The 26,542-nt window shown below is 40.7% G+C and overlaps 1 protein-coding gene across 2 annotated transcripts in view; it reads right to left on the bottom strand.

Moving 5' to 3' along the window:
* The window catches only part of MCTP1 (multiple C2 and transmembrane domain containing 1), a 1,090,031-nt gene that overhangs the window by 593,115 nt on the left and 470,374 nt on the right, over positions 1-26,542 (bottom strand). For both annotated transcript variants that reach the window (XM_044276001.1, XM_044276002.1), the window contains exon 2: positions 13,645-13,759. In XM_044276001.1, the coding sequence (XP_044131936.1) occupies positions 13,645-13,759 (115 nt within the window). The remainder of the gene's footprint in view (positions 1-13,644; positions 13,760-26,542) is intronic.

Here is a 26,542-nt window from a genome sequence, read left to right as displayed (position 1 = left end):
AACAATGGAAGCAAGTACAATGCTTGGCAGACACCTTTTGGAAAAGATGGAAGAGGGAGTATCTGTCAAATCTGCAACGCCGTAGGAAATGGACTGAGGATCGCCCAAATGTAAAAGTGGGTGATGTTGTTCTGTTGAAGGACAGCCAAGAGAGCAGGAACGAGTGGCCTGTAGGACTTATTGTCAATGCTCTACCAAGCAGGGATGGCAAAGTTAGGAAGGTGGAGGTCAAGATTGCAAAGAATGGGACTTCCAAAATGTATCTTAGACCTATAACTGACGTCATAGTTTTAGTTTCAGATTAGCTAGGATTCCATTTCCTGTTTATATGTTTTTTCTGCATAGCAGTAGTTATTTAGGTAGTGACATAATTATGCCAGACAGGGAGTGTTCCGCCTATTTTGCATTATAATGTGCTGTAAAGATTGTACTGAAATATTATGTTTGACGTTGCTGCCATCTAGTGGTCAAAGTTAGTTTCTACTTCGCCAGAACTTTACAGGAAGTGTATTGTTCTCTGAGTCAGAGGAAGTAACCTTTAACCTGGAACTGTATTTCCTCCATTTCATCACTGCTCCTGGATCTTGCAGGCTGCATGCAGAGGAGCTCTTGATTTATTCCTGGACTAATGGTGGAATTGTCTGTGAGTACTCTCACTGATGAAGTGAGCCTACTGTATTATGTGTAATGTACTGATACATATGTTTTGTTTATGTTTATATTGTAGTTTTACAAAGTTATTCAGAAAAGAGAATACAAACAGATCTGATGTCTCACGTTTCTTGACTTCTGAATTATTGTTAAGCTGTCTGACTAGTGTTATACAACAGTCAATAACGCAAACCAGAACACTTACCCTTAGGGCCTCAATGCGCTTAGCTGGCTGATTCAACAAGGGAGGAAAAAGAAGAAGGCATGACACTTTACCATGGGCCGCAAAGGCCTAGAGGATAAGGCACCTATTTCAGAGACCAATTTCCTAGCACTTATCAAATGGAGAATCAAGAAAAAGGGAGGGATGGTAGGGGGATCTCAAGGTTAAAAGGGTTTGGACGAGATATAGAGAATGTGAAGAGAACAAAATTAATAAACGTGAGGATAAGGTATCTTTAAAATAGAAGGGACATTACCAACCGTGAATTTATAGACTAAGATTTAGGAAAACCCCCAAAATTATATGAACCAAAAATAAGTGTTACATAGGAAGATCAAACGCCTGTTTGAAAAGTAGGGTTTTCAGTGCACGTCTGAATGAGAGAAGACTGGGAATCATTTTCAGGGCCAGAGGTAGGCGGTTCCAAAATCTGGCCCTTTGAGACGAAAAAAGGATCTACCTCCACGTCTGATCTTATTAACTTGCAGGATGTTAAAATTTGCAGAGTTACTAAACCTCAATGTCCTCAACGGGTCGTACCTGGCAAATTTACTTTGCAGGTACAAGGGCCCCACACCATGGAATACCCTATGCATGAAGCATCCAATCTTGAACATCACCCGTTGTTGGACGGGGAGCCAGTGCAAGGCCTTAAGAGAGGGAGTGATATGCTCTCGGCAGGCAACACCCGTTAGTAGCCTTTCTGCGGCATTCTGCACAAGTTGAAGTCTATGCAAATTCTTCTTAGGGAGTCCCATGTACAAGGCATTACAATAGTCCAACCGAATGCTGATCGCTGCTCCGACCGAGGCTTTCCTGAGAGGGGATTCAATGTATTTTAAGATCCTCCTCAGAAGTTTCAGCTGGTAGTGGCAGGTACTAGCCACCTGATTTAGCTGAGGAGCCAGGGTTAATCTGGAGTCTAAGACCACTTCCAAGTCCCTGACCTGGATGGCAGTATCAGGGACAGGTCCAAAAGACAATGGCCATTGGGGTGCTGAGGGTGTAATTTTCTGGTCACTGAATGTAATATATTCAGTTTTAGTGCCATTAAGCTTTAGATGATTGGCACTCATCCAGTGATTGATCTCCAAGAGACATCTGTCCAGATCGACTTGATCAACTGTACCTTTGGCAAGCCTAAAGTACAGTTGTGTATCATCCGCATAAACATGAAACTGAAGATTGTGGCTCCTGATGATGTCGGCCAATGGTCTCAGATAGATGTTGAACAAGACTGGAGATAGTGCCGAGCCTTGTGGTACTCCACAGGACAGTGGGAGATCGGCTGAGTGAAATACCCCCAGCTTCACTCTTTATACCGTGTCCTGGAGAAATGAGACCATCCATGCCAAGGTCCTTCCATCTAGTCCGGCTACCACTTTCAACCGGTTCAGTAACACTTGATGGTCAATAGTGTCAAAAGCGGATGATAGGTCCAGAAGGACTAGGACCATAGAGTCGCTCTGGTCTAATGCCATCAGTAGATTGTCCTGGACATATAAAAGGTTGAACCTGTTGATTTTACATCTTTTTATTCTAGTCACTACATAACTATGTAGCAAAACTGAACAAATCAGTTTTGTATCTGGACACTAAGAGTAAAAATACTAGATTTCACCTAAACTGAGAACAGTATAATCCCAGCTGCCGTGACCTGGCAGTAATTCAGAAGCAATATTATGTTGATGTTCTCTATTTCAGTCTGTTCCTACATGATCTGGGTTTGACCTTTTGAGCGTCCATCTCCCTGGGAACCCCCTAATAGTCACTGTACATGGGCAAGACCTTTTCTGTTTATCTTCCTAACCTTGGCATACAATGGCTTCCATCTGCTGAACATGATTTGAAACACAGCATGGCATAAACCACTAGAAAGACCTAAACTTCTAATTATGAAGATGCATCTGTTAAAAGGTTTTCTGGAACTTGGGTGATAGACACTTTGTACAATGTTAGGCCATACACACTTCTGTATTATGGATCTATGTTGTATTGATCAGTAACACGGTGACCTTAGCTGCCATGAGCCCATGCTGTGCCTCTGTGTGTCTCCCATTATCTATAAAGGTATTCTGTCCTAGAGTTAATTTGTTTGTCATTTCAAAAACATAAACAATGGTATACTGATACATAGGAGTCTATATTTGTATCTAATAAGAAACCGACCCTGGTGCAGATTTGGAATCTGACTATATAGGGATTTCTTATACTATACCCTAGAGTAGATATAGACTAGGGATGAGCGAATCGACTCGCATAAAACTTAGTTTCTATACTGTACGGAGCGAGCGCTCTGTACAGCATTAAAATGTATTGGCTCCGATGAAATCGTTTTTTACAGTATGAATCAATTTCTGAAGGTATAGGGCCAGCGGCTATTCATAGTATTCAGTATATTGGGCAGACTAGATGGGCCAAATGGTTCTTATCTGCCGACACATTCTATGTTTCTATTATGCAAAGTCTCTGGAGATTTCGCAAAGTAATAACTTCGGCTCATCGGAGCCAATATATTCTAATACTGTATGGAGAGCTTGGTCCGTACAGTATTGAAACCAAGGTTTATGCGAATTGACTTCAGATGTTTTATCCAAAGTCGATTTGCTCATCCCTAATATAGACAATAAATAGGTCATTAGTAGTTGAACTTTGATTTGGTCCATATGAATGACTTTTCACTTTAGGGGACCAGTATATATATATATATATATATATATATATATCTTGTTATTTTTTTCCCTCACCATATACTTTTCCTCCTCTCGTCCCAGAGATCATGTAATCACCAGGTGCCTTGTAACTGCAGCAAGAGCTATTGGGTTTTAGCAGACCCAGATTAGCTCTGCAATGGGTCTCTAGAGGCTGTATTTCCCTTGTAGCTAGGGTTAATATGTCAGCCTCAGTTACAGGAGAAGTCAGCAACTAAAAATATTTTGGGATAGATTTATCAAAACTGGTGCAAAGGAAAACTGACTTAGTTGGCCCTAGTCGTATATTTTACTGTTTAATCCATACCAGAAGTATATAGGGTCCATGCTTTGAGTGATTATTTAATACATTATAGCAAATTGTTATTTTCAATTTTGTGAGGCTCTATAGGGTACATAGACCAATGTCATCACTTGGCACAAAGGACAATTTATTGTATTTCCGATTTTTTGCTTTTTGCATTTTGGAAGGGTTGAGTCGCTGTTCACGTTTACTAGATATAAAAAAAGCCCTTTTATATTCTCAAATCTATCTTCCTTCACGTGTCAGTAGACATTCCTGTGAAAACACAAAAACAAATAAAACAAAAAAAAATGGTGTTAGCTGTTTATTTCACCACAGGATCCTAAAGGACTTTACACCACCAAGGACTTTTCATAAAAACACTTGTATGTTCTATAACACATATACATTATGTACAGCTATCACATTTCTACAACTGGCTAAAACTACTTTCAGATCATCTGAAACCTTATGAGTTCATAATTTTTATATTTTATATGTTTTCTTGAGCTATATATGCAAAATCATTGAAGCAATCTCTCAGAAATGGATTTAGTGAAATCTCCCTGACAAAACTTTATAACATGGTGGTCATCTCCTTTTTACCTTTCTGGGCCCCCTCTATGAGCTACAACAGAGAGCACCCACATGACTGACTCTTGCTCTGGCCAGTGAGTGTTTTACATGGTTACCCATTCATTTGAATGCTCTGCATGTTTTACTATACATTTTTCTTAAATTATTACATGTGAAGAATAACTAACATAATTGTAGACTGAACTGTTTACCATGGTACAATGTAGATGTAGAGGCAGCCTCAGAAGGCTTTCAGGTCAGGCTGACTCTTCCGTTCTCATTGTGAACCATGCTAGGCTGAGTCACTTATTATTTTTCTATTGCAAAGAAAACAGCAGTATTGCACATTAAATTAGCAGCCCCACCAGGTACATCCCAGGCATACAAATCATACGAGAAAACAATAAAATTTTACAAAATTCACTGTAAAATAGTAAAAGTAATATCATAAGCAGCAAAAGAAAATGTAGCTACATTTTAACCCATCAGGATCAGGCCATTTTCTTTTCTTTTTTTTTTCATGTTTGTTTTTTACTCCCAGCCTTTTCAGAGCTATAACTTTTTTATTTTTCCATTCACATAGCGATATGAGGGCTTTTTTTTCTTGTGGGACAAGTTTTACTTTCTAATAGCATCTTTTACAGGCACGGTCTCCATAGGAACATAGCTACGGCAGCCTTGGATCCTTCAGGGGGCCTGAGGATGCCACAGGGAATGAACACTTCCCCCAATTGTCACTAGGGGGAGCCATTTCAGCCATGGAAGCACTGTGCTTCTGGGTTTTCGGCTCTCAGGTGCGGTGGTAACATGTGACCTCGACATCTGAAGGGTTAAACGTCTGCAATTCGTGTTATCGCCAATTACCGTAGAAACATCTTCGATCGCTGAAAGCCCCATTAGTTTAAAACAGCAGGCACCTGGTGGCTACAGTGCCCACTGCGCTTGTGATTGGGTGTCATATTTAAATAACTGACTTCAGTTAATTTACAGCGGTCGTGAAGGGGTTAAAGGGTATGTTCACATTTAGACACCTTCCCACTTAGAACTTGTGATGTCCTATTCATTATTTTTATCAGCTTCAAGTCTTGTTCACATTTTAGTTGGTATTATGTCCGGTACATGAAAAAACGTCCTTATTTAATCCGTCAAGATGAACCATGGATGGTCTGTGTGTCCGTTTTTACCCTCTGTGTGTCATTTGTTCGTAGCTCAGCTGAAAATTAATTTCAAGAGTTTTTCCTTTCTGTCTTCCACGAAAAGCAGACGCACCACGGATGCCATCAGTGTTGTGTACGTGATTTTCACAGATCCACAGGCTTTAATAGGCATGTTTGATCCGCATCACGGACCAAAGTAGTGCATGTCTTTGTAAAAAACACTGATGTGTGAACAGTACACATGTCCTATATAATTTTACATTTTATTTCAGGAGATTTATTAAATTTAAAACTTGCTGCACTTCTAACTCTCCTTAGAATGTTACTAGGCCTTAGGCTTGCAGTATAAATTGGCTTAGAAAGGTGTTTTAGTGTTCATATATTTTCTATTTTTGCCTTGTTCATGTAGCATCCTCACTTGCAGTTCACTGGAGTTCTGAGGAGTCCACAGTCTGCTAGCACTACACATGCTGAGCCCATAGTGTTCAGTGTCTAAGCAGATCCATGCCCTGAGGAGAAGGCCTCCCTTCCTGTCATGCCTGCATCTGCTTTGTTATATTACAGTTTGCCCTGAGAAGAAACCACGGTATAAAAGCCATAGTGGATTTACTTTGCAGAGGCTGTGTGCATTGTCTCTGCTGCCAGAACCGATTTTACACAACAACCAACAGTGGACAGAAGCTTAGAATTAAGGGAAACCCCAATTTAGCCCATTTTAAGAGTCATAAAACAGCATTTTGATTAAGGTGATTTAGATTTTTGCTATTCAGGATACTGGCTATCAGATAAACATGAGTTGTGTGAAAGTACAGTGACCATTTAACTACAGTATCTAGTATCTAGCAAATCAAAGTCTTTGAACCGAATTTAAGGGAAAATTCAATTAGCGGCGAAACCAAATTACCTCGTGCTGCATGGTAGCGAATCAGTTTTCCATGAAATGGAGGTCAAAAATTGTAAAAATCATACTTACCTCATCTGTTTGAGCACTAAGAGCCGACCACCGCCATCTTGATTGAAGATCCCGCACACAATCCTGTGCAAGGTGAAGTATGACGTCACCACGCCGGCCGATGTGGTGACTTCATCACGGGCTGCGCGTGGATCTTCAATCAAGAAGGCTCTTCACGATCAAATGGATGAGGTAAGTATGATTTAAAACATTTTTTTTTACACTTTAATATTAATGTCAGATGCCACAATCAGCAATCAACGTGGCATCTGAGGGGTACAATGATGTGGAGGGGCGCAACCTCCGCTGCCTGCCATTGCACCCACTATTTACAAAGAAATTAGTAATCCGTCACAAAGCGTTTTCTTTTTGTAAAATTAGGTAAAGCAGCCGAAATTAATTTTCCAATACTTCGTTCATCTCTAGCAATATCACTTTGAAGAGGTCATGATCGATTACATACTTTTGAATTAGGTCATTTTTTAGATATTCCAAATGAAACAAAGCGGCTAATTGATCCAGAAGGCTCAACAGAACACACATAGATATATTCCACACAATGGCATATGTCGCCCCATAGAGTCCCATGTGAAAGAAAATCATACCATACAACATCCCTGAGGGTTAAAACTGCTGCTGATCGCAGCTCCTTGTCAGAGGTCAGGTGCCGGCTATGTGATTCTGCCGCTGGCACCCCCGTCCTGTATCTGTATTATAGGTTAATTATCATTGGTGGCGCAGTACACCCTCCACCCTCCCCTCCCCTCCCCCAGTATTAAAGACATTGGTGGCGCAGTGTTCTCCCGCAACCCCCCCAGTATTAAAATCATTGGTGGCAGTGGCCACAGGGTCACCTCACCCTCATTGGTGGAAGTGGAAGCTTCTGATCGGAGCCCTAGCAGTGTAATCCTGGGGCTCTAATCGGTTACTATGGCAGGCAGGACGCTACTGAAGCCCTGACTGCCATGGTAATCTCCCTGCTGCTGTGTGCACTATGCACTGGGCAGCGGGGAGAGTGTGAGGTCCTATTCACCCAAACAGAGCTCTATTAGGGTGAGTAGGACAAGGGATCAAAAGATCCCAGGTTCTAGCCCCTAAGGGGGGGAAATAGTTATTAAATAGAAAGTTAAAAAAAAAACACCTAAATATAGTAGTAAGTATAAATCACCCCATTTCCCAATTTTACATATAAAATATATAAACAATAAATAAATAAACATATTACATATTGCCACATCTGAAAAGTCCAAACTATTAAAATATGAATTTTTTTTCCTATGTGGTGAAAATCTAATAAAAACTATGCGATTCGCCTTTTTTTTTTATCAGTTTCTCCCCCCAAAAAATAGGATAGGACTGTTCGATCATGGGCCGTACATTCCATAAAATGCAGAATGCACGCAGCTTTTGGTGTTTTATTTTTTTTTGCGTGGTATCGAATGGTATCTAGTATCACAATACTTTTTTATGGTATCGAAATCGACAAAAAATGTTGGTATCGTGACAACCCTAGTCTGCTGCAGCCTGCCCTGCTGTGCTCCAAATTAAAATATCATCATATTGATATATATTGGGCATTGGGGGCACAGGGGCAGGCAACAGCATATTGCTATCAGCATTCATATTGAAATTTATTTTCATATTCAATGTCTGTCTCTCTTTAGAGGGTGTACAGTAAAAACGGAATACTGAGTAGACCTGAGGGATTAAAACACTGGACAGATAAAAAAAATGTAGGGTTATAAGGATTGACTCACATCTATCCGCTCTGTAGCGTATTCTGTCTATTGTATTTGGCAACATCTATAACACATGCAGCTTCATTTCTGCTTGTGTTGTGCAAAATGCCACAAGGGGGCCTGCTTAGGCTTTATCACCCAAGGGCCCACATGAACCTGGAGCCGGCCCTGCATAAACCTAATGTAAACTGCAGTGTGAGCATAGCCTTAGGGAATTTTCTGTTGTGACTAAAGACAGATGTTTAAAATGCAGAACAGAAAATCGCAGACAGACAGACCTAGGCGACAGCGTCTACCACAATAAAGACATTTTACCTTTCTGTGACCAATGCATGCACTTGGTAATCTGGAGCTGACATTCATTAATACTTCAGTACTGAGTAAATTCAGACATATAACGTAGGGAAATAGCACAATTACTGCAGCCGGGAGAGCAATTATACAGCTTCATCTAAGCATAGAAGATGTCAAAGAGGAGCAGAAATTATGTCTACACAGAAATAATCAATTTTCATCAAACGCAAAGAAGTGGCTGTGGAAAAAAAACATTAGCGCTGTCCAAGGCCTCATCTAGAAGTTCTAAATCAAACTGATTACTTTCATGTAATACTTCAATTCATTCAGTAACATCCAGTGAGAAGGAATAACATTATATTAAAGCACTTTTAAATGTATCAGTGTTCCAAAATATGCCAGCCAAAGGTCACATTTTAGTCAATTGGTTTATAATGTTTTCCTTCCCAGTGGATAAATTCTTTTTTTTCTTCACATTTTCAAGTCCAGAAGAACGAGACAGAGTACTAATCCTGTCTAATATTTAGGCAGTATAATTTATATATTAGAGGGTAATATAAAAAAAAATGGCTTTTCTCCAGAGACGTAGAGTGATTTTGGCTATTTTTATTGGCTTATGTTTATGATCTAAGGCTGCGTTCACACCAGCGTTGCGGGTGCGTTGCGTGAAAAACGCACAATATAGAGCATGCTGCGATTTTCACGCAACGCACAAGTGATGCGGGAAAATCACCGCTCATGTGCACAGCCCCATTGGGGAGAGAATGGGTCCGGATTCAGTGCGGGTGCAATGCGTTCACCTCACGCATTGCACCAGCACGGAATTCTCGCTCGTGAGAAAGGGGCCTAACACTCTGAAAACAATTTATTTCCATCACCAAATTCGGGCATCCATAATTTTCTATCTACAGATCTGTGTAATGTCTCTTTTGTAGTATTTGGAGTATGTATGAATTTTTGATCACTTTTTAAGGAGGTGATGTGACCAAAAAAACGACTCAGCCTTTTATTATTTATTTATTTTTAGTGTGTAAAATGGGGAAAGGGGAGTGAGTTGAATATTTAATTTGTTTTTGATTTTTACAAACTTAAAAAACATGTTAGATTGATCTGATATGCACCAATCAGACATCATTTCAAGTATTGTGGCCTCTTTACAGAGTAAGGGCTCATGAACACAACTGTATGGATTTTGCTGTCCGCAAAAAAATGGATCTGCAAAAAATATGGATGACGTCTGTGTGCAGACAATAATAGGACATGTTTTATTTTTTTGTGGAACGGAAATATGTATATACGGAAACGGAATGCACATGGAGTAACTTCCGTTTTTTTTTGTGGAGCCATTGAAATGAATGGTTCCACATACGGTCCGCAAAAAGAAACGGAACGGACGCGGAAATAAAATAGTGTGCATGAGCCCTAAATCCGATAGGGTGCAAATTTCAACAAATATATCACCTGGTCTACCACAACCTAGACACCTTCCAGCAAATGCAACTATTTCCAAATTTGCCAAAAGAACTGGCATAGGACATTTGTTAAATTTGGTTAAAAAAATTATTCAAACTACTGCAGACACTTCAAAGAAATCACTTAAAAAATGAACCACAAAATAAATTACCCTCTTAGTCTAGTCTGTGGCTGATGCCGGAACACAAATCTTTGTGCATCTTTAGACAATTTTGTCTAACTTTACACTATCTTTTAGTTATATCACTCAAAGATGCACAAAAAGTGTCTAAAACACATAATAAAAGTGGTGCTAAAAACAAGTTGGTTTTAGCTCAATTCAAGTGATAATTCTGAATTTCTGAGCGTTTAGCTTAGTAAATTTCCACCAATGAGTATTCTTCCTAGAACCATGATACAAAATGTATGTATTGACTGCATAAGGGAAGTAAGGGATGGCCACAGCATAGTCCACAAATTTGTATATGCTTGCTACCACTCATGCACATGGCCATTAGTGTGTTGCGGTCTGCCCATGGGTGTGCTGTCCGCATCTTTTGGGGACCCATTGAGATGAATGGGTCCATCCACATCTGATCTGAAAAAAAGAGCCTGGATGCCTTTGTTTAAAAATATAACATTACAAGATTACTGGAGAAAAGATGTCGATCTAGGGATTTATTTGGAGCTAGGAAGGATTTTCCCCTAATATGGGGCATTTATCATTCACATCAAGTTGTTTATCAACTGTAAAGATATGTTACTATAAACGATGGGGCCCAGTGTTTGGATCAAATTGCCATGCCATAATTGTCTAATCTGGGGAGGCCACTCCAAACTCTGGAATCGTGTTATTTAAGGTTGAAAACATTTGCCGATGAATTTGAAGGAAGCAATAAAGGATATACAATAAAATCCTTCCATTTTAAATTGGTAATGTATAAAGAAATAACAGTACATCATTTTTTTCACATTTGTTACTTTAGAAGGCGATGCTAACACTTCACACTCGCAAACAATTGATATGATAATGTCTCATATTCACAGCCGTATCCATTTTGCGGACTGCAAACCGAGGATCTACAAAATACAAATACCGGCATATGCATTCCGCTGTTTTTTCGCTCTCATCACTACAAATTCCTATTCTTTTCCGCAAAATGGTCAAAAATATAACAGATTCTATAATTTGTGGAACGCTGGCATGATGACATCCGCATGCTGTTCACATTTTTGCAGGTGGGTCCTGCAAAAAGTGCAGATGGGACGTGGACCAAAACTACGGTGGTGCGCATGAGGCATAAATGTGACCCACAGTACCATTCCTAACCACATGCCTGCTGATATCCAGTGGTAGATTAAAAGCTTGAAGCATTTTAGAATATGCACTATAGGGAAATACTTCAAATATACTCTTTTTATTTTAGCTATTGCTGTTTTTTAAACAATGTTTTCTCTGAAATGCCTCAGAGTTTCTCTTGACAGGTCACCTTTAAAGTCCGTTAATAGCTGTTTTAAATTAATTTACTCTGTTTGACTCTATTTAGCACAAAAAAATGACCCTTTTGTTGCTAACTTGTGCTGCTGGGGATGGGCTCCGGAGAAAATCAGCTATTTCAGTTGGCGACTCGGCAGAGACTAGAAGATCGCTTTGCAGACACTGACTGTGAGGAGCCTGACTGAGCATGTGTGACCGCCAGCACCTAGCTCACTAGGTGGATGCTCACATTGCTGTACACTGTGAACATTGGGTGGCACCGCACTAAGTACATTTCTTCACGGGATCATTTTTTTAATAGGATGTAAATGTCAACCATTGTTAAAGAGGTTATCCCACAGGGCACATTTATCACCTAGCCACAAAATGGGTGATAAATGTCTGATCATTGAAGGTCCCGCCACTGGGGCCCCCACAATCAGTAGAACAGGGGTTTTGTAGCTTTTTCCCTCAGCCCCACAAACACTGAATGGAATGGCATGGCCACTATAAAAGTGCCCTGAGGAGGAATGAGGAGCTCAGGACCTCAATTCTAGTGATCGCTGGTGATCCCAGTGGTGGGGCCCCCAGCATTGAGACATTTATTACCTATCCACAGGATAGGAGAACATGTCTGCATGCTGGGATAAGTAATAAATGTGTGACAACCCCTAATGAGGATTTAGACTGCCTCCTGCTGGGAGTGATAATATGTCCTGTGATATGGTGACATGTATGGTACAATAGAGAAGAAGAAAAGGGGAACTCTGCACTTCTCTAGCTGGTAATATGACTTATCTGTTTTTACCACGTCACATACATTTTTAAACAGAGTCTGTCACCAGCGACCTCTCTATTAAACTTTTTGCATAGACACGTAGCTCTGGTTCACCTGCTTAAAAGGCTGTTTTTCTTTTGTTGATCTGAGGCTCCGTTCCTCAGTTACAGTATAAAACTTCCTCTTAGGGTACTTTCACACTAGCGTTTTTCTTTTCCGGCATAGAGTTCCGTCACAGGGGCTCAATACCGGAAAATAACTGATCAGGCATATCCCCATGCATTCTGAATGGAGAGTAATCCGTTCAGTTTGCATCAGGATGTCTTCAGTTCAGTCATTTTGACTGATCAGGCAAAAGATAAAACCGTAGCATGCTACGGTTTTATCTCCGGCCCATAAAACTGAAGACTTGCCTGAATGCTGGATCCAACATTTTTTTCTATAGAAATGTATTAGTGCATTCAAAACACCGGAATGCCGGATCCGTCCTTCCGGTCTGCGCATGCGCAGACAGAAAAAAAGGTGAAAAGAATAAATTCCGGATCAGTTTTGCCAGATGACACCAGAAAGACGGATCCGGCATCTTAATGCATTTTTCAGACTGATCAGGCATTTTTAAGACTGATCAGGATCCTGATCAGTCTTACAAATGTTATCAGTTGGCATACGTTTTGCCGGCAGGCAGTTCCGGCGACGGTTCCGCAAGTGTGAAAGTAGTCTAATATGCAATTTTTTGGGGGGTGAAAAGAGGACATCATTGCTCTTGTGGCCAGCTCTTCCCTCATGGCTTTGATTGACAAGCCCAAGTAGTGGCAAAGCACCACAGAATGGAGTGAGCACAGAACAGAGTGCAGCTTGGGGGCCGCAAGAGCAACGGTGAGACCCTCATTGCACCAAGAGCCTAAATTTGCATATTAAGAAAAAGTATCATGACTCAGAAAGGAAGAAAAACAGTGTTTTAATCAGGTGAAGCCCAGTTATGTGTCTATGCAAACAGTTTGACAGGGAGTCGGCTGGTGACAGATTCCCTTTAATATGAATAAAGTTATCTCTGGATAGCATCCGAAAAGTGATAGATGATTTCTGGCTAGGGCTGTGGGTACACCATTACTTTAGTGCCTTGCCAGTGCGAACTCGGAAGAGTTTATTTGGCATGCTGTTAGATGACTGCAGATAAAACTTCATAGAGATGAAAGCGCTCATGATGCAGACTAAGAAAAAAGAGCGCGCATTTCATTTGGTGCCACAGAGAGAACAATGATAACGGTGTTTTACTTTACGTTTGTTCATTTTGTTCTGGTACCAGAACTTCCCATAAAACACTTATTCATAGTCAGAGACTTGACTGTACCTCCTCGGTCACGCGCTGCTAGGTTGCTTCCTCGTTTTAATGTCACATCCAGCTGGTACATTCCGGGATTAGGGAAAGGAGGGTCTGAATTACTATTTCCCACAGTGTTGTTTTTCTGCAAACAAAAAAATATAGCATTCAATAATGATGTCAGCAATGCTTCGTGTTACATTGAGCAGAACTATTGTATTGTCATCGTAATCAACGGTATAACTATAAATTCATTGTACCGTTCTACAGAAGGAGTAAAGGACATTAGCATCAATGCCAATTACAGTCCCAACACAGTTCAGTCTCATGGAAATGGAAAATATTAGATGTGCCACCATGTAGCACCATATTCTCTCTTAGGCTACTTTCACACTTGCGTTCGGGGCTCCGCTTGTGAGTTCCGTTTAAAGGCTCTCACAAGCGGCCCCGAACGCATCCGTCCAGCCCTAATGCATTCTGAGTGGATGCGGATCCACTCAGAATGCATCAGTCTGGCAGCGTTCAGCCTCCGCTCCGATCAACAGGCCGTGCGGAGGCAAATGGATCCGTCCAGACTTACAATGTAAGTCAATGGGGACGAATCCGTTTGAATTTGACACTATATGGCTCAATTTTCAAACGGATCCGTCCCCATTGACTTTCAATGTAAAGTCTGGACGGATCCGTCTGAAGCTACTTTCACACTTAGAATTTTTTCTACAATATAATGCAGACGGATCCGTTCTGAATGCAAGCGTGAAAGTAGCCTTAGAAGGGGATACATCCACCATGGGTCAAGCTTTGACTGTTTTCTGTAAAATTCATATGGGAATTTCTTAAAAAATCAAAGGCACATGAACAAAAGATTTCTATGGCTGCCTAAATATGCATCTGCAAAACATGAATCCAAAACATGGCCATGTGTATGAGGCCTTAGACCAATTCAATGGGAAAAAACTGATATGAAAAGAGGCATGTCCACGTTTCAAACAAAATACACCAAACGGGATTTAATGTTCATAAGTGCAAGATAATGCACCTAGGGGTAAAAACCCAAGAGCAGAATATAAAATCAGTGATACAGTCCTCACCTCAGTATCTGAGGAAAGGGATTTAGGGGTCATTATTTCAGAAGACTTAAAGGTAGGCAGACAATGTCATAGAGCAGCAGGAAATGCTAGCAGAATGCTTGGGTGTATAGGGAGAGGCATTAGCAGTAGAAAGAGGGAGGTGCTCATGCCGCTCTACAGAGCACTAGTGAGACCTCATTTGGAGTATTGTGCTCAGTACTGGAGACCATATCTCCAGAAGGATAGTGATACTTTGGAGAGAGTTCAGAGAAGAGCTACTAAACTGGTACATGGATTGCAGGATAAAACTTACCAGGAAAGATTAAAGGACCTTAACATGTATAGCTTGGAAGAAAGACGAGACAGAGGGGATATGATAGAAACTTTTAAATACATAAAGGGAATCAACAAGGTAAAAGAGGAGAGAATATTTAAAAGAAGAAAAACTGCTACAAGAGGACATCGTTTTAAATTAGAGGGGCAAAGGTTTAAAAGTAATATCAGGAAGTATTACTTTACTGAGAGAGTAGTGGATGCATGGAATAGCCTTCCTGCAGAAGTGGTAGCTGCAAATACAGTGGAGGAGTTTAAGCATGCATGGGATAGGCATAAGGCCATCCTTCATATAAGATAGGGCCAGGGGCTATCCATAGTATTCAGTATATTGGGCAGACTAGATGGGCCAAATGGTTCTTATCTGCTGACACATTCTATGTTTCTATGTAATTTCTCCAGTGCTGATTAGAAAAGATAGCTGAACTTTGATTGCAGTGGTGTCGTGTGGCGGTATTATTTATCAGCCTATTGTTGCTCTCTTTACAGTGGGCCCTCATGTATCAAAGTATCTCTGTGGCCTGATTCTTCTTAGCCCAGCTTCTGAGATCCCACTCTGAAGTCATGGCAAAAGCATGAATATGATCCTGAAAAAATATTACATGTAATTCTATAGTTGTACATGTTAAATTGGCTACAAGGTGATCAAGCAACAGCTGAATCTCGCTTGATAAATGTTTTTGTCTTATAGGGTCAATCTGGAATCATACACTTATGATGATGCTAGTGAAAGGAGCAATCAATGGATAAATAATACCGTCACACAGCTGTTAAATAATGCTGCCTACCTTGCCTGCATAATGAAACCTGTCACAGTACCTCATCATAGTGAATACCACACTGCCCCTTTAACACAGCAAGTGGTGGTGTCCCAAAACATATTAGATAAAGGGTAGGTTCAGACAGCGGGTTTTCATGCATATTGTGAAATCCATGGAAAATGTGCACCCCGTTTCTTTTAATGGGAATCTCTATTACCGTTGACTGCAGCAGGTAACCTCAGTTAGGACTAATCCATATGCAGACCAACGGCAGTGCAAAACTGCAAATCCATGGCAGGAATCTGACAGTTACCCTTAGATTTCTGCTACGAATTCCAACTTGGATTTTCCAGACAACCCTAGCAGTATCATACCACTGGGAAAAATTCAAATTAATTATGACTGGCAATCAGAACTGCCAGGACCTAGAGTAGATTTCAGGTATAATTTTAATTATAATGTAAATGTGCCAGGCACCCTAGGCCTGACCGACCCCCCCCCCCCCCAAGGCCACCTTCTTCCATTTCTCCATCGTTCATTTATCCCATGCTCAGTTTCTCAATGTAGGTGCTTTCGCCAGTGGACAGGAGTCAGTATGAGCACGCTGAATGGTTTGAGGCTATGTAGCCCCATACGCAGCACCCATAGCCCCATCTTACACACTCATGACACTGTCGCCGGTTCACTGGTGGTCCCTCCTCAGACCACTTTTGTTAGGTACTAATCACTGCATTTCAGGAACACGCTATAAGACCTGCTGTTTCAGAGATGTTCTGAGCTAGTTGTGTAGGAATCACAATTTAGTCTCTCAGTTCCTTTCCATCTTCCATGGCATCAACTTAATAACTGACAGTTCACTTCATGCCTTCCACCCTTTATAACACGATAACACCCTTCACTTGTATGTGGTTTTAATGTTATGTGTAGAAGCTGGAGTGGCATATATGTACCACTAAAACGGTATATACCAGGCAACCAGTGTGTGTGCTGCAGAGGAAAATATACCCCTAGTTTGGGTTGAGCCTTAAATCCAGCCTTGATTATCAGTGTTGGAGTAGAATTGTCAATACTTGCCTACTCACTGGAAGTCTACTAGTAAAAGGGGAAACTTCTAGACTCCTGGAAGAGATGGCAAATCTCAAGCACAGCTTATGAAAGGCTGCTTTCCTAGGATCTAACTGTATGTGTCATTAGATGCAGACCCTATGCCCAGCGGCGTACACAAATCTCATAGGACCCCATAGCAAAACACAGTATGTGCCCCCTGCACCTACTTTCCCAGTTTACCTGTATCAATCACTCCCAGGCAATGCAGGACATAGCAGTGCCCCAGATTTCTGGCTAAGTTATGTTAGTTTTTTTTTATCAAGTGTAATAAATTTTAATTAAATACAACTTGTAATAAAAAAAAGTTTCTTTTGGCATTACCCACTTTTTATGTCGGAAAAGGTGGAACAGATGCATCAAATATATGGAGCTCATTCTGACCACTATATTTCTCATTGTAGTTACACCAAAAATGTATTAACAAATCTCCTGCTTCCCTTCCATTACAAAGCTAGCTGGCTAGCCACCACTAGGGGGAACTCAGTGAATAGGAATGAATACAACTACCATGGATATTGCAATAATCTTTTTGTACTGAGCTACCCTTAGTGGTGGCTTTGTAAAAATGCTGTGTTTTCATGTGGGGAAGTGAAAAACAAGTTCCATGTTGGCCCCCCTCCCCCATGGTCCATAGCAGTCGTGTGATCTGCCTCTGTTATAGGTACTCCACTGCCGATGCCCTTACTTGTGTAACGCCCCAGAGTGGCATTACCACTCTTTCTGCACCCCCACTATCCTTAATGGTGTCCCCATGTATTTATCCTAGGTACTGCACACTGTGAAAAAGTATTTATGGTTTAATAACTGATTAACATGTAATGTGCCTGGCTCACCAGCAGATGGCGGCATTTCTGGCAGAGCTGAGTTCCCTAGAATGGAACCCTTTCTTTCATTCTATTCTCCTATCTAGAGAGAGAGGCGTTATTTAGTGGTTAGTTAGTCTAGTTTACCCTGTAAGGGGAAAGCTGTGTGTCGGCCCCAGCTACAAGCCTCTAAAGCCAGGATGGGAGTTTCCCTGGATCAAGATAACGTAAGATACAGACTACAAGAAGTTAAGTTACAGTTACAGCAGAAGAGGAAAAGTTTCCTATTTGACCCAGCTAACATAGCAGAGCTACGAAAGCTACAGTATAGCTGAGCTGAGATTGTTGCAGAAGTGTTTGCCTGCCAGAATTTAAGCCAAAACCTGCTGGTAACGAAGACAAAGTTTGGAAGATAAAGTTGGAAAGTTTATGCCAAGTAAAGCTGTGTTCCACTTTACTACAAGTCTGGACTCAATTATTCCTTCATCATCCAAGTTATTCATCCCTTTTTGGACTGCTTTACCCCAATAAGTCTGGGATCCAAGGATATCCAGGTAGGGGCACCGTGACACATGTATACAACACCTTCAGAGAGATTGTAGCTCACTCTACACCACTCTGGCAATCCTACATCTGGGTACCAACACTAACATCTACAAAGGGGACTCTATGTCTTTGTTGCTTAACTGCAACTGCACTAGTTCAAATGCACCCACTAAACCCAGGAGGTCAAATTAAATATTCCAATAGTCTAGGACTATAGTTTCCTGTTTCTGGTCTTACCATTAAAATATAACTTTGATTTATTCCTTTATAAATCAACAACCCACAAACAAAAAAAATTAAAAATACATATGGAGGGCTACTATATTTGAGGGTATAGTGTCTCTAGTTTATTGGTAGTTCAGAGGGATATTACTGCATATCTCACTGTGGCTATGCATGCTTTTTACTCACACCTATGTTACTACAATTGATGTCTGTAATGTCGGCCGACACCAGGCATTCTGTCATCAAGCTGCACTTATTTTTACCAATCACCCTTTCAGTATTTCTCTAAAACTCCTATCTATATTTGTCACAATGGCTTTTCTGCCTGAATAACTGCACTGTACCTCAGATGTGTTCAGCGTCTGCAGATCGACTCACTGCTATTCTGTCACGGCCTGTGGTGTGTTTTGTGACACTTTCCTTCACTTGGTTGTCCGTGGCAACGTGTGGTGTTGTGTGCATGTGGTGGCAGTGTCTCAGCCCTATGGTTGACCCCTAGGACATGGTTGCCTCGCATGCCGTTGCCCGCGGCAACAGGTGAAGTATGTGTTTATGTGTGTACTTCCCCTTTAAGTGGCCGTCTTCCCTTGCCTTGTGTTTGAAGGGTTAACTCCCTTCTGTGTGTGTGTGTTCACTGGGTGTGTCTGTGTGGGTGTGGCTACTTTGGGCTATAAAGCCTCTGCTGTTTGCAGGTAGCTGAGGGGTTCTTCAGCCATGGTTGCTGGAGACATCCTCCTGTTATACCATCTGCCAGTGGGGGCCACCCTTGTGGTCATAAGGTTTATGTATGGTGATTAGAAGATGTTTGTTTGGTCTTTATTTATTGCAGAATATGGTTTCCTGGGTTCCCGTGTGATGTCTGTTGTGTGCGGTGTCCTTTGTGTTGTTTGTGGACAGCAGCACTTGCACGTGGGTTCCAGGTTGTGTGTCTGTGGCAGGTAAGTGTGGAACTAGTCTCACTTACCTGTCATTGCCATATGTCTGTTCATGTGCCCCTTTCGATGTAGCTTTGCCAATGAGACTCCAGTTCCTCCGTGTCTAGGAGGAACAGGTCGTCTTACCCTGCTCCTAGTCCAGGGCCACCCTGAGGGCTAGCAGGAATATCAGGTTCCGGAGTATGAGCCCTCCTACCTTCAGGGTTGGCTCATATGGATAGGAGACAGGGTCAGAATTAGGGATGTGTAGGAGGTGACCTGCTCCCTGATTCCTGTCCTGGCCTGGCATTGACCATCCGCCTTCTGATACCGCACGGCTGAGGGTTTTCCCCATCCTCAGCCGTGACATATTCCATCTTTTGCCCTACCATAATTCTTAAAATGTATTAGAAACGCAGCTCCCCCGACATGTTTCACCGCAGATGCGGCGTCTTCAGGGGAAATGGAGCTACATCAATACGAGCGTCTCCTGCCGGAAATACTTTATATCCTTAGGGTGGTTCTCATCTTCTAAATCACCTATGGCTGTTTAGTCTCGCATTGAATGATGTCCTGCTAGGCCAATCATATCCATTCTTTTCAAATTATCGGCTTGCTGGGATATTTCGAAAGGAAGGTAATCTGCGCATGCCCCAAGACTTAGATGTTCCTTATTTTTTGGCATGCTGATGCGCATGCGTTAGAACTTATACCAAATTCGTATCTTTTAAGTTCGTCGATTTTTATATATCCTAGGGGCGCATGCGTTAACACTTAGAATCTTTTTCTATCACTTTGTAAGTAGATGCGCATACGTTAGGACTCATACTCGAAACCCACACGATTCAGCTATTATCTGCACTCGCGCTATAACATAGGAATTCCGAATATTCCACTTCAGTTCAATCTCTACTGGAGACAATTATATTTCCAAGCGCCTGCGCTAATTCTTAGAGCTTTTCGCGTCTTCCTCTATTACCAGGTGGGCTTGCGCTCAATCTTGGAATTTAGTTAGATACCTTCAGGACGCATTCGTTTATATTTAAATTATCTCACATTTCTGATGATAGAATCGTATATACTACAACTTTTGTTCCAGTTGCATGCTGTCAGGGTGCATGCTTTTTATCTGAACTTCTAGGAACATTAAGCCCCTTCTTTTTAATTCATACGATTTGGTAGTCAAGTATGCTTGCACAGGTGCCTTCCCTTCATGTATTTTAATGTATTTTAATACATATATTGTTGTATTTTTCTTTTTTCTTTTTTTCTTTTTTCCTTTTCCCAGCAGCCCTTTACCTTTTCCTTTATTTTTCCTAGGATGATATCCTAGATCGTTGGATATTTGTGCCCATGTTTGTCTGGACCCATTGACTTTTTTAGTGTATATTTGCATTTTATATAGTTTTTAAATTAAATTACGAGGAGAGAGAAAGAAGAACCAAATGTTTTCGGAGTGTTTGCACTCCTTTTTATATATATATATATATATATATATATTTTCTTTTATATATATATATTTATATACATGTATTTTGGTTTATCTTCTTCATCCTGGGTGTCATATAAATGCTGTATACGTAAAGCCTTCATTTAGGCCAATTGGACTCATGCTATTGAATCTCTGAATCCATCGTGCTTCATTCTGTAGGAGTTTTCTATCCAAATTTCCCCCTCTCTGGCCCATGGTTACTTTCTCTATCCCCCAGAAACGTAAGACTGATGTTTTATTGTCATGTACATATTTTATATGTCTTGCAATTGGTGTATCTTTTGCAGTTTCTATTGAGCTCAAATGGTTCGACGTCTCAGTTCCTGGGTGGTTTTTCCCATATATAACCTAGGGCAGTGATGGCTAACCTTGGCACTCCAGCTGTGGTGAAACTACGACTCCCAGCATGGTCCATTTATTTCTATAGAGTTCTGAGAGCAGCCAAGCAAACGGGGCATCTTGGGAGTTGTAGTTTTGCCACAGCTGGAGTGCCAAGGTTAGCCATCACTGACCTAGGGCATGGACATGATGCTAATCAGTTGTCTGATATCATATTCTTTTTTGTCAGCTGTATTTGTGAATTTTTTGATCCGAGGAATATATCTACAAAAGGAGCAATCTCCACAAGGTGATGACCCTCGATATTTCTCTCTAATTAAGGTGTTGTCTGTTCCTTTCTCCTTTAGGTAACTGTGTATGAGTTGATCTTTCAAATTTGGGCCTCTTCTATAGGTTACGCTTGGATTAATGGTAAGTACTGTTTTCAAATCTCTGTCTGCTTGTATAATGTACCAATATTTTTCCAATATCCAGTATATCTCTTTATTATAACCATCAAAAGTTCCTATACACCGGATAATTTCATTCTTTATTGGGGGAGATGTTTTTAATAATTCCTCTCTATTTGTACTCTTTGCTCTGTTATAGGCCTTTTTTAGGGGGGCTGAGGGATATCCCCTCTTTTTAAATCTTTCGAGAAGCTGCCCACTCGCCATTTCAAATGCTCCCTCCTCAGAGCAATTCCTACGGGCCCACAAGTATTGGCCCGTAGGTATTCCCCTCTTGAGTGGCTCTGAATGCCAACTCGTCCAGTGTAGGTAACTATTTGTAGAAGTTGTTTTTTTATGTACTTCCGTACTTAGACGTCCACTTTCTGTGATTTTCATTTTTAGATCCAGGAAGATTATCTCTCGCTCCTGTATTTCGTAGGTATATTTCATCCCTATATTATTCTCATTGAGAACTTGTGTGAATTCCGTAAACAGTGATTCTCCACCATCCCATAGGACGAGGATGTCGTCTATATACAGTACCTGCCCCAAAATAAAATGTGACAGGTATATGACGACATCCCCTCCGTGAATACAATATCATTTTCCCACCACCCTAAAAATAAATTTGCATAAGTGGGGGCACAAGATGTCCCCATTGCGGTCCCATTAATCTGTTTGTAAAAGTGCCCTTGAAAAATAAAAAAAATGTGCTCTAAAACAAATTCTAGCATCGTTAATACTAGGTGATTATGTTGGTGAAAATTACTGCTCTTGGTGCTAAGAAATTGGTGAACTGCTTTTAAACCCAGTGAGTGTTGTATGTTACTATATAGGGATTCAACATCCAGACTAGCCAGAATGGTATTTGGTGTCAGTGTTATTTCATTGATTTTCAGGAGGAGATCTTTTGTGACCTTAATATAGGACGGTAGTGTGGTAACGAAAGGTCTTATTATCTGATCTACATATTGGTTAATGCCATGGGTTAGATTATCGTTACCAGACACTATTGGTCTCCCTGGAATAGGTGTTTTATCCTTATGCACCTTTGGTAGTGCATAAAAGGTAGAAATAGTGGGGTCTTTTTTAAAAAGATACAAGAATTCATCTTTGGTTATTAGGTCCCTAGATCTATATATACAAACTAAAAAGACAGGGTGGCATTAGCAGGAGGTGCTCAAACCCACATGCAGTCGTGCATATATACAGGGGAGCAAATCCTGCACTTGTGGCCCGTTGCTAATGGCGATCCCCAGCAAAATGCATAAGGTGGAGGATGCCCGCGGCGAACCACAAGTACCACAATAGACATCTCACACAAGGTAACAAGTGCGGATGTCATAAACAATATAACAAAACAATAGCAAAGACAGGTGCACTCTGCAGTCTCACTGCCTTTGCTATTGTTTTGTTATATTGTCCCTAGATCTAGCATCGGACAGTAGTGCCTTCAGTTCCATGGTATAGACCTTCGTTGGGTCACTCGGGAGTATTTTATATGTCTTCTTATCCCTTAGTAGTCTTAATACCATGTCAACATAGTCATCCCTGTTCTGGATGACTATGTTGCCACCCTTATCGCTAGGCTTGATGATAATATTCTCATTCTTATTCAGCTCACCCAAGGCTTTTAGTTCCTGACCGCTTAGATTGGATTCAATATGGTCTTTTCTCATTTTCATAGACTTGATATCCTGTGTTACCAAACTCACAAATGTATCTATTTCTTTGAACTGTACAAATGAAGGAGTAATTTTAGATTTGGGTTTCAGGGACGAGAAGGGAGGGTCTGGAATAATACATTGTCCCTCATTTTCTCTCAGCAAGTCCTCAAGGGTCTGAACACATCTCTTTTAATTTTCGTACATTCTCCTCATATCCCCTTCTTCCTGTTTATGTACCTTATGTAAGGCCAATTTGCGTGCAAAGAGATTAATATCCTTGATCCACAAGAATTTATCACTTTGTGGGACTGGTGAGAAGGTCATACTTGAGGGCCCGTAGGAATTGCTCTGAGGAGGGAGCATTTGAAAGGGAGAGTGGGCAGCTTCTCGAAAGATTTAAAAAGAGGGGATATCCCTCAGCCCCCATAAAAAAGGCCTATAACAGAGCAAAGAGTACAAATAGAGAGGAATTATTAAAAACATCTCCCCCAATAAAGAATGAAATTATCCGGTGTATAGGAACTTTTGATGGTTATAATAAAGAGATATACCGGATATTGGAAAAATATTGGTACATTATACAAGCAGACAGAGATTTGAAAACAGTACTTACCATTAATCCAAGCGTAACCTATAGAAGAGGCCCAAATTTGAAAGATCAACTCATACACAGTTACCTAAAGGAGAAAGGAACAGACAACACCTTAATTAGAGAGAAATATCGAGGGTCATCACCTTGTGGAGATTGCTCCTTTTGTAGATATATTCCTCGGATCAAAAAATTCACAAATCCAGCTGACAAATAAGAATATGATATTAGACAACTGATTACATGCAAAACGCAAGGAGTCGTATATATAGCATCATGTCCATGCCCTAGGTTATATGTGGGAAAAACCACCCAGGAACTGAGACGTCGGATATCGGGCCATTTGAGCTCAATAGAAACTGCAAAAGATACACCAATTGCAAGACATATAAAATATGTACATGTTTCTGGGGGATAGAGAAAGTAACCATGGGCCCGAGAGGGGGAAATTTGGATAGAAAACTTCTACAGAATGAAGCACGATGGATTCAGAGACTCAATACCATGAGTCCAATTGGCCTAAATGAAGGCTTTACGTATACAGCATTTATATGACACCCAGGATGAAGAAGATAAACCAAAATACACATATATAATTATATATATATAAAAAAGGAGTGCAAACACTCCGAAAACATTTGGTTCTTCTTTCTCTCTCCTCGTAATTTAATTTAAAAACTATATAAAATGTAAATATACACAAAAAAAAAGTCAATGGGTCCAGACAAACATGGGCACAAATATCCAACGATCTAGGATATCATCCTAGGAAAAATAAAGGAAAAGGTAAAGGGCTGCTGGGAAAAGGAAAAAAGAAAAAAAGAAAAAAGAAAAATACAACAATATATGTATTAAAATACATGAAGGGAAGGCACCTGTGCAAGCATACTTGACTACCAAATTGTATGAATTAAAAAGAAGGGGCTTAATGTTCCTATATAAAAATCGACGAACTTAAGAGATACGAATTTGGTATAAGTTCTAACGCATGCGCATCAGCGTGCCGAAAAATAAGGAATATCTAAGTCTTGGGGCATGCGCAGATTACCTTTCTTTCGAAATCTCCCAGCAAGCCGATAATTTGAAAAGAACGGATATGATTGGCCTAGCAGGACATCATTCAACGCGAGACTAAACAGCCATAGGTGATTTAGAAGGTGAGAACCACCCTAAGGATATAAAGTATTTCCGGCAGGAGACGCTCGTGTTGATAGTAGCTCCATTTCCCCTGAAGACGCTGCATCTGCAGTGAAACATGTCGGGGGAGCTGCGTTTCTAATAAATTTTAAGAATTATGGTAGGGCAAAAGATGGAATAGCAGTGAGGCGATCTGCAGACGCCGAACACATCTGAGGGACAGTGCAGTTATTCAGGCAGAAAAGCCATTGTGACAAATATAGATAGGAGTATCAGAGAAATACTGAAAGGGTGATTGGTAAAAATAAGTGCAGCTTGATGACAGAATGCCTGGTGTCGGCCGACATTACAGACATCAATTGTAGTAACATAGGTGTGAGTAAAAAGCATGCATAGCCACAGTGAGATATGCAGTAATATCCCTCTGAACTACCAATAAAATAGAGACACTATACCCTCAGTCCCAAATTCAGTAGCCCTCCATATGTATTTTTAAATTTTACTTTTGTTTGTGGGTTGTTGATTTATAAAGGAATAAATAAAAGTTATATTTTAATGATAAGACCAGAAACAGGAAACTATAGTCCTAGACTATTGGAATATTTAACTGCAACTGGCATCACAACTACTTGCTCTGTAAGAGGGATATATATTGTAAAAACCTCCTAAGGGGCAAGGGATACCCCAGACGTCCGGCCTACGGGCGTTGCACTTGTTTTGAGGGGAGCATGACATGTCACATAAGGGTTGGGGCAAAACTGTGTGAAGATAATAAAGCTAGATGAACTGTACATATACAGTGTATATACTGTATACAGTACATATGCAAATTTACAGTATGTTATGTGCATGTACAGTATTTATAGTATATCCTACATCCTATGCAATATATATATATATACAGTCATGTGAATAAATTAGGACACCCTTTGAAAGCATGTGGTTTTTTGTAACATTTTTAATAAAAGGTTATTTCATCTCCGTTTCAACAATACAGAGAGATTCAAGTAATCCAACTAAACAAAGAAAACTGAAGAAAAGTCTTTTCAAGATCTTCTGTAAATGTCATTCTACAAAAATGCCTATTCTTACTGAGGAAAAAGATAGGACACCCTCACATGTATTCCCTCTTAAATTGGCTCAGATCTCACACAGGTATATCACACCAGGTGCACATAATTAGTAGATCGTTACTCTGCATGTTGAATGAGGCTTGCCCTATTTAAACCTCAGACATTTAGTTTGGTGTGCTCCTGACTGTTGAAGTGAGAGTGAGCACCATGGTGAGAGCAAAAGAGCTGTCAGAGGACTTCAGAAAAAAGATTGTAGCAGCCTATGAGTCTGGGAAGGGATTTAAAAAGATCTCAAAAGATTTTGAAATCAGCCATTCCACTGTCCGGAAGATAGTCTACAAGTGGAGGGCTTTCAAAACAACTGCCAACATGCCCAGGACTGGTCGCCCCAGCAAGTTCACCCCAAGAGCAGACCGCAAGATGCTAAAAGAGGTCTCCAAA

This window comes from Bufo gargarizans, chromosome 1, assembly GCF_014858855.1.
Source record: "Bufo gargarizans isolate SCDJY-AF-19 chromosome 1, ASM1485885v1, whole genome shotgun sequence".
Taxonomy (NCBI): domain Eukaryota; kingdom Metazoa; phylum Chordata; class Amphibia; order Anura; family Bufonidae; genus Bufo; species Bufo gargarizans.
This window is presented reverse-complemented; position numbering and strand designations above follow the sequence as displayed.